Source organism: Urocampus carinirostris, chromosome 6 (genome assembly GCF_059441175.1).
Source record: "Urocampus carinirostris isolate Australia breed hairy pipefish chromosome 6, RoL_Ucar_1.0, whole genome shotgun sequence".
NCBI classification, from domain to species: Eukaryota; Metazoa; Chordata; class Actinopteri; order Syngnathiformes; family Syngnathidae; genus Urocampus; species Urocampus carinirostris.
Window position 1 is genome coordinate 26982987 of NC_142354.1, and position 11132 is coordinate 26994118.

The 11132-nt window shown below is 37.5% G+C and overlaps 1 protein-coding gene across 2 annotated transcripts in view; it reads right to left on the minus strand.

Moving 5' to 3' along the window:
• The window catches only part of LOC148364430 (semaphorin-3F-like), a 69777-nt gene extending 60887 nt beyond the window's left edge, over window positions 1–8890 (minus strand). For both annotated transcript variants that reach the window (XM_088338523.1, XM_088338522.1), the window contains exons 1-2: window positions 8547–8890; window positions 6076–6238 (exon numbers count right to left, since the gene is read on the minus strand). In XM_088338523.1, coding sequence (XP_088194649.1) covers window positions 6076–6193 — 118 coding nt within the window. In that variant the 5' untranslated portion in view covers window positions 6194–6238; window positions 8547–8890. The remainder of the gene's footprint in view (window positions 1–6075; window positions 6239–8546) is intronic.
• Between the last annotated feature and the right edge of the window lie 2242 nt (window positions 8891–11132).

Here is an 11132-nt window from a genome sequence, read left to right on the forward strand (position 1 = left end):
TGGCACCTGCCCACAGTGCCAAAACCACCAGTAACTGGTGCACTGACCATGGCATCACTGTCCTTGATTGGCCTGCTAATTCCCCTGACCTGAACCCCATCGAGAATTTGTGGGGTATAGTTAAGAAGAAGATGAAAGACACCAGACCTACAAATGCAAATGAGCTGAAGGCCGCTATCGAAGCATCCTGGGCATCAATAACACCTCAGCAATGCCACAGGCTGATTGCCTCCATGCCACGCCGGATTGATGCAGTAATCCGTGCAAAAGGATTCCCAACCAAGTACTGAGTGCATCAATGGACATTTTCAAATGTTTGATTTAGTTTTGCTGTTATAAAATTATTTTTTTTACTTGGTCTGAGGAAGTATTCTAATATTTTGAGATAGGATTTTTGAGTTTTTTTCAGCTGTAAGCCAAAATCAGCAATATTCAAATAATAAAAGGCTTGAAATAGTTCAGTTGATGTGTAATGAATCCAGAATGTATGACATTTTTGTTTTTTTAATTGCATTACAGAAAATAAATAACTTTATCACAATATTCTAATTTTCTGAGACAGTCCAGTACATACCTTGGTAATTATATTTGTTTTTATTATATATTACTGTCACAAATGCACTATTCTTTTTCATTGCATTATCATTACAACTTAACAAGTTGTAACCCATTTTTCTAACCACTGGATTAGCTTTTTTCTCTTCAAAGTATTTGTTACAAGTTTACCATTCTTGGAGTGCCATGTGTAATCTCGTTGCATACATTGTTTCACCACAATGATATCAACAACAATATAGACAGGTCTATTCTATTCTATTTTCAATCATAAGTTTGCCTGGCAACGCTAGCAAACTCAAAATTTATTTGAGTACTCACTCAACCTAGCAGATGTTAAAAAGCTCCCCATGGACTTTCTTCCTAATGTATTGTCTCTCTGGACTTACTGGCGACGGCAGTCTTGTCTCAACTAATCGTAAATTGTCAACCGATTACCCCAGGGTAGATTTACTTTACTACCACGCCTTTTTCATTGAAAACAGATTTCTCATCTGACATTGATTACACCTTTCCTGCCTAAACTGGCAGACTTTTGGCGAACTCTGCCCTATTTCCTCAGTTAATGGTGCAAAAAATGTGATAAGCTTGGACAAAGTTCTCTTCTGCGTTTAAAGTTTCTTCCTCCAGACCTGTTGTCATGTTGGAGATGATACATTTGTCACAACAGTTTCACATTTGTTTTACTACCAAGCCGTATGACTGCACTGATTGCCCTGTCATAAAAACTGAGTGCGCAAGCAGAAGTCTTATATCCCATGTATTGCTTTTAGAGAAGAAAAAGAGAAAATAAATACATACGTCTTTAGCTTACATACAAGTTGCTTTTGTGCAAGTCAGATGCTAACTTAAAGTTGGAATTTATCTCAAAATATCTAAAATATTTGACAAGTCGGGCTATAGTTCAAAATGATGACGTCTGCTTCACGCATTTCCGACGGATTGTCAAAAGCCATCACAAGCATACGTCATTGGATCAGTTTTTCAAGATACGCAAGGCGAAAAGGTTAACAAAAATTTTCAATATTTCCTTGATTCTCAGTATTTTTAAATTCTGTGCCTCTTATTTTAAGTTTATTGTGCAGTAAACTAATTTTAACATGTATTTGTTTCATATTTTGATGCTTTTTGATCATTTCTAATCTAAAATGTACTACAGGTAGGAGGAAAAATGATTATTTTTGGCACATGAAGAAATATGTATGATGCATCTTTGAAATTGAAAGCCAACGATCCGTCCAACTAAATGGGGAAATTTAGCTGCTGTACAAAAGCTTTCTATTTAAGGCAATACCAATAAAGTATGGTCTAAAACCGGGGTCGGGGACATATGGCTCGCGAACCATATATGGGACTTTTCATGAGTACATATGGCTTGAACATAAAAGAAAACGTCCGCAATTATTTAATGCACTGTTACATGCGGAGCTAACTGTCACTCGTGCTAAGTCGAGGCATATCTGACTGTTGGGGTCAAGGTGTCATACCGACAAATCCTGTTTTGGCTGTAAATGGCTAAATAATCCTCCACATGGAAGCTCACTAAAAAATCTATGTTCATAAATCTATGGAGACAAATTTTAATTTAATCTGTAAAATAAAATGAGCTGAAGAATTAGCTTTTTTTTCTGGAGAGCTTTTTTTTTTTTTAAATTTTGTCTTGAAATATATGATCCGCTCTCTCTCTCTCAAAAAAAAAAAAAATCAAAATAGTTTTGCCTTTATGTCTCTTTGCGTCAAAGAGGTTCCCGATCCCTGGTCTGGAAAATATGGTAGCTTATGCATAGAATCATTAATCACGCGAGACAAAAATACTGTACCTACAAACTCAATAGTGGTTAAAAAGCCATCCAAAACTCGTTTGTAAATTATAGATAGATAGATAGATAGATAGATCGATACTTTATTCATCCCCTAAGGGAAATTCATGGAATCTCTGAAAGAGAAATGACCTCTACATTCAATTTTGCTACTGAGTTAGATGACAGAAAGCAAGTTTTTAAGATGTTATAATGAAAAAACAGTTTTCAGTTCAATGCTCTTCTTCTTGAGGTGCATCATCATCATCATCCCAAACAGCTCAATCCATCATAATGCATCAGAAGAAGTGCAGTCAGCTTGCCAAGGTGAAGACTACACGGGCCTTTCAAAAAGCAATTAAAGGAGATAGAGTCCCGATATTGAATAGAGGGGGTGCAGTCCTCCGAGAAAGCAGCTTCAGTAGACGGTGAAATTCTTATCGACTGGAGAGACGAACAGGTAGGCAAGAAAGTCACGCCTCCTTTTTCCCTCAACCAAAATCAAAGCGCAGTGCCTGCCTCGGACTGCAAATTATATCAGTTGAGTTCATACATTTCTAAAGCATGCAAATATAGATTTTTACTCTTTTTCTAAAACAAAAGGTTTGTACACCCCTTTAAGGACAAAATCAAGTACTTTTTAATGACTTTCAAAGTTAATTTTCTAGTTTATCCAGTGCCATTCAAAGAAAAAACAATATTATATTGTAAATAATAATTATTGATTAATTGGTGTTATCACTAATATTATTGATCCCACCAACACTAACGATGTTTCTAAGGTGGGTGCAGGCCAAGGAAAGTAAATTCTTCTAAAGGTGAACTTATGTGTAACTAAGTTGCAGTAAATATGAACTGGTCATCTGAACCACTATTTTCTACCATATAACTTGGAATAAAAATATATTTTACACGTTATTTACCCGATTTGGACGAGCGTTGTATATTAGGCAAAAAGCACCTCAAAGTGGCTCGCACAATCTATGTTTGCATCGATCAATCAAATGTATTTTGTTGACTTTGTTGACTAAAACAAAGTCACTGTCTTTCATCTTACACATACTTTGTGCTTATTTATTTTCCATCCATTGGCTGTTTTTTCCACATTCAGCCATAGTTTGTATTTTTGATTGTCTTGCTGTTTATTAAGACAACAGGGCCTCTGCATCTGTCTGATGCTCATGTTCTGTTGCACTTGTTGATGGCGCTACACATGAGAACGGCACACAAACTAATGGCTGATACCATTAATCACGAGAGAAGAGATGCAATGGCAAAGAAAAGCCATTTATTGGGTTTAAGGAGAGCATTGTTTCGATATCACAAATGAAAAAAAAGCACCAAAGTAAGAGTTCTGCTTAATATGCATCCTTTCACAAAAAGCCCTTTTTCTCCGTTTTCTTGGAAACAAGTATTTTTGAGAAAATTAGCAATGTTGAACTGTTGTTTATCATAAACAAAAGTAAAAGCCAGAAACATTATCAACTTATTTTTCAAGGAAAGATGAGGGTTCGAGCTTTATTTTGAAATGTCCTCGGGCTATACAGATAGAGAAATAAACTTTCTGTCGGCCTGCAAAACTGAGTCAAATGGTAAAAATTGGCAGGCACCTGCACTTACTGTTCCAGAAAAACATCTGGCATTGAATGAGTTAAGCACACTTGTTTTGTTTTTTGTTATTTAATGCATGTCTATCGAGTCGGGCTATCGAGGAACATGGCAACGATTTCAAGCGTTTACATGCACTTTACCCAGAATTTCAATTTCTTTTCAAAGCTTGAAAACACAACATTAAAGTCAAAGCATTTTCAAAAATGTCAAGCACCAGTACAAACCCTGGAAATAATAAAAAAGGACACACGAACATGCAATCGTCCAATCGTGAGCAAAATCATATTTGAAATGTAAAATGAAAAAAAGCTGGGCTCTGGAGGTGCTCACCCATGTATTAAATCCTCCTTGATTAAAGAAGAAAAACGACTTAAACAATCAACCGTGCCGGTCCACTTAAAGAAGTCAACTTGTTGGAGGGGGCGCTGGGAAATGGAACGCAAAGCAAACAGGAGGCGACGCTGCTCGCTTCCTCGGCTTTTCTCCTGATGCTAATCAAAGACTTGATCTCCGAGCTGGACTGGCCTCCAGGGACGCTGCTTTGCTTGACTGATCCTGGCAATTTGCTCTTGATAATGCGCTCTCTGACTCGGACCCCTACAGAATACGTTTCACCTAATCTGTACAGCCACTAACTAACACACAGAACCAAAGCAGAGAATATACCTCACCGGGGAATGATTATTTAAGGGCCAACCAGTTATGACACACACCATGTAATTGTGCGGAAAGCGGAACAAATTGTGAGAAATTGTGATTGGAGTCAGTGAAAAAAAATAAACACTGAGATATACAGTGAAAGTGAACAAGGCAACAATGAAAGCATCTTTGTGCCGCATTCACTTATCAACAAACAAAAACCTTCTCTGCCGTATTCAACATTCACACTTAAGTCAATGTGGTACAAGTAGTCATATTTATAAAGGGGTAAAGATTTTCCTCAAAAGACATAATTTAAAGAGACTAAGATTCAAAAATTGGACCAACATTACTCTTGGACCACAGCCGGGCCCCCTTGGGTATTTTTCAAAAACGTGTTCAAACTGAATTTTATATCCATTTTTTATTTTAGAATTCACCCTTTAAAGCCACTGTAACATGAGAGTATGATTTAGCTTGACCTCCAATTTTCCATTCACATCGATACCAGCCAAACCAACAAAAAAAAAAAAAATAAGCACAGAGAAGTAAAAAAATAAGCCCCCAAAAACACTGTTGGGCAAAAAATAACCCAAACTGGGTCAACAACGCACACTACTTGGATAGATTTGATTCAAATTTCAGGGATGTTTTCCATTCTTTTTGGGGTTGTCTTTCTTTCTTTTTTTTTTTTTTCTTTTTTTTTAAAGGCCAAAATGATTGTACTACATAAACCAAACTCACTAAAATGTTGTAGGGATTTTTTAAACAAATGTTTGCAGAGTTATTTTGTACTGAATCACCAAAATGCTGGTCTTTTAATCCAAATGAACTAATTTTTAGTGTTATTCTATTTAAAATGACTTTAATTTGTAGGGGAGAGAGGGGATTTCCGACAATATGAGCATATTTTATGTGGTGTTTTGAAAAAATGACCCAATTAGGTGGGTTTGTTTGAAACAAAAAAAAATTCAATTGGGACAAACAAATAGGACCACTAATGGAAGTGAACGTTGTACAAAGAAAAACAAAAAAAATCGTGAATAGACTGCATACATTGATATATATATATATATATATATATATATATATATATATATATATATATATATATATATATATCAATTTACAAATCACAGAAAACCTCCCAAAGCGATTCACAATAATCAAATATAACAGAGCATGTTGGTTCAAAAACCTAAGTAATGGATCAGCCCATGCTTGACCCAATTTATATAATTTTGGGTTATTTTTACAGTCTTACAGAAGGACTAACAACAAAGTGGCTATGCCTATAAGGTGGGAAACATGTATAATAGATACTTAATGTGATCTGTAAGTGTTAAGGCCACAAGTGTACCCCCTGACAATAGAAAGCAGCTATGTAAATCACTACTAAAAGTGTCTGCAGAAGATAAAAAACAAATACAGAGAAATCAACATTTTGCAATCAAAATATGCAGTTCCTTACCTTTAAAGGAGACAAAGACACGAGGTGCAGCCATTGGGTCATTGATCAATGGGTCCCCCAAAGTGAAGCTGCACAGCGCCAGAAGGATGTGGAGTGTCCACGGACTGTGCAGCTCCATGGCCGATGAACTTCCGGTAGCACACAATTAGTGATTTAACCAAATCTGTAAGAACAACAATGGAAACATTTAATAATGAAAAGCTGCTTATTAATTTAAACGATTATTTCTCTATGTTTTGGAGGGATATTAATTTATGTCGATTTTTGTGGCTCCTGATGGATGTTCTTAATCCAGGATGGTTCTGGAGCAGCAGCCCTGAACTTAAACTGGATATTCCTCAAAGTCAACTAATGCTGATGGAACGGAGTGAAACATTTGGAGACTTGTAGCCTCCTTCCATTTAATAGAAAACGTGTGCGTACGCATGTGTGGTTTCCATCACCACAAAACAAAATGAGATTCCTATCTAATTGCATAATGTAATGGTAATCATTCAAATTATAGTTTCACCATGTTATAACATGTCTATGCGCTTTTAGGAGTAGAACTAGGGATGTCCCGATCTCATATTCAGTGTTGGTATCACCTACTGATACCTTTTTTTTCTTTTTTGGAGAATTACTTTTAGTCACATTATCAGAAGAATCGGACGGATCCAGTTCCTTTTGTTTCGTTGACATGCATTATGGTTGCAATAAATCATCACGCCAACATGCTGCCTCTAAGCGATTTAATTTCCAAAACACGACATTAGTGGATGGTTGGATTAGTGGATGGTTATTTAAAAGAAAATGCCTTAAAAATAACTGGAAATCAAAAATACTGATCAGAACATTATTAGGGAAAATAAAATTGATTTATTCGAAATTGACAACATTAAAATAATCATAGACTTGTTCGATTAAAGCAACATAATTTGGAAAAACATACGCCAGCTGTAAATTACAATCCACTAAAAGATGACTTAGGTGACAGTGATTGTTGGACTTCAAAAAAATAATAATGATACAATCTTACCCCATTGACATAAAAATGTTCTTTAAGTGCAATTATTTTATGTTCAAGCTATTTTAACTTGTTTTTTTCCCGAGTAAATTAATAAATGTCATATTGAAAAGAAGCAACATTACTTTATCTAGCCCTTTGTAGATTGTTGTTGATGTTTTAGGCATTTTTTCATATCAGGGTAGAAAAAAATGCTTAAAGTCAGCTAAATAATCTACCATAAATAGGACAATATTTCTTTTTTAAGTATGTTTCTCTTATTTCATTCCAAGGCACAAGATACAATGTATCAAAACTAGATATAATGCGCTCAAACTGAGTAAAATATTCTACCAATGGGATAAGAATTTCTCTTTTGTAGTGCAGAGCAAAGACACCAGGGCTCCCAAATAGCTCTGCCAGAGTAAAGTCATGACCAAAACCAGCTGTTTAAACCTCTGTTTTTTACTAGCAATTTGTTAACAAGCCAGCTGTTTATTCGGAGACAGAAGTCGGCTCATTCACACCAGCAGATGAAATCAAATAAGGCACCCACAACAATTGACAAAAGGGGAGAGTACAACCCTTTATAGGGTAATACTTTTAACAAATTATGATTTGGTGTTCTATAAATGTGATAGCATGGTGCATTATAAGTTGAATTTGGGCCAAAATTGAAAACGAAACATTTCAGCGATAATTAAAGAATAGATTTGTCCTTATAGTCATTGATTATAGTGTAGTCTTCATCTTTTTACGAGATAAGACATGTCTCTCTTGTACAAGAATGTCATAAAAGAGTTAGAAAATAAAAATAAAATAAAATTATATTAAGATAGTTAGGTCATATTTACAGTAGTGGGTGATTGACCTGAATTGTGTTTGCATCAGAAACTAGTGCAATAACATTAAGAGTTGTGCAAAAGTAAGAATAAAGATATGGAATATGAATGGTCAAGAGCTTAAAGGATAATGAGAGTGCTAAAAGCAGTCACATTTTTATGGACAAACAAATAATGCTACCCTCTGCAATGCAATCAAAACGTGAAAGAAAGACAGGGATGGGATGAAATTGTTGCAGAAATTGGAACTGTGCGTGACAGACTGGAAGTCTTGGCTACACATGGTCGACAGAACAGCAAACAATCTGCTTGAGGATTTCCAAGTGAAAATGATGAATAATAATAGTCTCTATTGTCATTGATAACAACTTGGTGTGTCTTGTTTACAGCGAGATTAGATGTGACACTCCAGGAATAGCATGTAATAGATGACAAGAAAAATGAGATTACAAAAAAGAATAGTAAATATATATTAAGATTGATTGGTAACATTTACATGGTAGTGCTTGTAGTTGAACAGTACAGTATTTGGTTGGAATGCAACTCTTAACTAGATGTAAGTAGTGAATACATTAGAACTAACGGTTAATGAACGAAAGCTATTTCAAAACATGGAAGCACGGAGGGGGAAATAAATCACCTACCTGACAGCCAGCGTCTAAATTAAAAAATTAAAGGCCAAACTTCAGACTCATCGTGGCCAGTCATTGAAAACAAATCCAATATCGATCACTTCCGCGTCCAAGTTGGGCACAAGGGTATTAAAATCCCGATGCTGACTCTCAACGGTCCAGTGTACCTGTTCGTCGTCACCGCCTAGCTAGATTAACACGAGCACACACAAAAACCTTGAAACCGCTGACTTAATTCAGCCTTGGCGGGAGACACAATCCACATCTCTCCGTGGGCGAAACTCGAGAGGTCCGGGCTCGCCGCGTGGGCTCCTGGCGAAAAAAGTTGGCCGCTCTTGGCTGACTGCTGGAGACTGCTGGAGACTCTCCAGTGAAGAGGCAGGGCGGGAGCAGGTGGATGCGGAGGCCGGGCTCGGCTGGCGGTGAACACACCCACGGGGCGGGCAACGCCAGGGCGAGACGCCCCTCGAATGCGTAGCTGGGACCGGGAAAATTTCGACTTCTCTGCTCTCCTCCGTTCGTACCCAAAATGTAGGTACGTGAAGGCAGTGTTTTCCAAGCTTTTATTTTTAAACAAGGAACATAAAAAATAAAAAATCTCGAGTCCTCCAAAAGTTTTTGAAATTTAATCATCGGGACCAGGTACACGGTTATTTAATGTTTAAAGACCTTATTACAAAACAACATTGATTTGAATAGTAAGCAAAAATGCATTAAAATGGGGTGCGTCGTTTGCAATGTCCTTAAAAGGTTGAAAGTGAAATATTTTCTTTATTAAGTACCGTATTTTCCTCACTATAAGGCCCACCTAAAAGCCTTTATTTTTTTTCAAAAGCTGACCATGCGCCCTATAATACAGTGCGCCTTATATATGGATCAATATTAAGTCGCAAAGTCTTGCAATTAAAGCAAGCAGCCGCCGACTAGATTTTCCCCCGAAGGCGAAGTCGTCCGCGGTGTATGCTGGGATTTATATACCGGCGTTTCATTTCCTAACCAATGTGTCAATCATCATTTGAACCAGTCACTATTGGCTAAAGTTATTCGGAGGTAAAGGGGGCAGATCCTTTTTATCATTTACAGGCTCGCATAGGCTAAAGGGGCGAAACAAAGCCTGCAATTGGCCGAAAAAGATGAATTTGAATCACACGTTGGTTGGGTTGCACTACGGCATAGAGAAAACATTTTTTAATATTCTGTATTTGTAAATATTTTACTCTCTTGGATTTACTTCACTCACGGTTGTAAGAAGACCATGGTTACATATCATTAATGAATGTGAAGGCTGCAAGAGAACTTAGGTGAGCTATGCGGATTTACATTTTCCCGGTATCTTGTTTTGGAACGATCTTGATGTTTCTGTGATGAGTCTATTTTTAAACTAAATTCAATTCAAAGTGTTTATTGTCGTATGCACAGTAAATAACCCCGTTTCCCTGTACAATAAAATTCTTACTTTGCTGTCCACACAGTAGCCAGCAACAAATAAAATGGAAGTCAAGTCATTTTTATTTGTATAGGCCTAAATCACGAAGAGTCTCAAAGGGCTTCACAGATTATTACACTATATTACACAGACTATTTTTCAGCCGACGAGAAGAGTAGGTTATTCATATGCTATGGAGTAGAAGTGAGTTTTAAGCTAAGAAATGTTTGTTTGGTGACATCGTACGGAGACCGCATCCGCACGTGTCTACGACACGTATTTGCTTCTTTGCAAGATTTCGGAATGTTAAGGGGGTAATAAGTTTGACTGAACTATCCGACTGTTTTGTCAGCGTTCCCATTGTAGCGCCTTATAATCCGGTGCGCCTTATGTGTGGAAAATATAGGACCAAAAACTATTTTTTGGGGTTGCGCCCTATAACCTGGTGCGCCTTATAGTGCGGACAATACGGTACATGTGAACAATGCCCAACTGACTTCAAAGAGCCATCCATCCATTATAAATGTAAATGGTCTGCATTTATATAGCACTTTTCAAGTCAATGAAGACATTAAATCGGCTGCAACTTACAACAACAAAATAAATATAGATGAGTACGCCATTTCTGTGTCAGCCTACATCAGTAAATGCGCAGAAGACGTCAGCAATAACAAAACTATATGCACCCGTGCCAATCAGAAGCCCTGGATGACTGCTGAAATACGAAAACAACTAAAAGTACGGAACCTTGCCTTTAGATCTGGTGACAAGGAGGCGCTGTTATCAGCAAGGGCTAACCTGAACCGGGCTATCAGACTAGCAAAGCGAACGCACAGTCAAAAAATCCAGGAACGTTTCCTCAGCACAACCAACACCAGGGATATGTGGAAAGGCATTCAGGCCATCACCAGTTACAAGCCAACCACCGCCCCAGTGCAGAACACTAGCATGGACTTTCTGAATGACCTCAACAAATTCTTTGGAAGGTTCGAGGCACAAAACGGCACCCCTGCAGCGAAAGCGGTTCCAAATCAGGACGAAAGAGCACTCCACCTGGACTCATCTGACGTGAGGAAGACCCTGAGAAGGGTCAACACAAGGAAGGCTCCAGGCCCGGACAACATTCCGGGGCGGGTACTTAGGGAGTGCGCCGATCAGCTGGCTTGTGTACT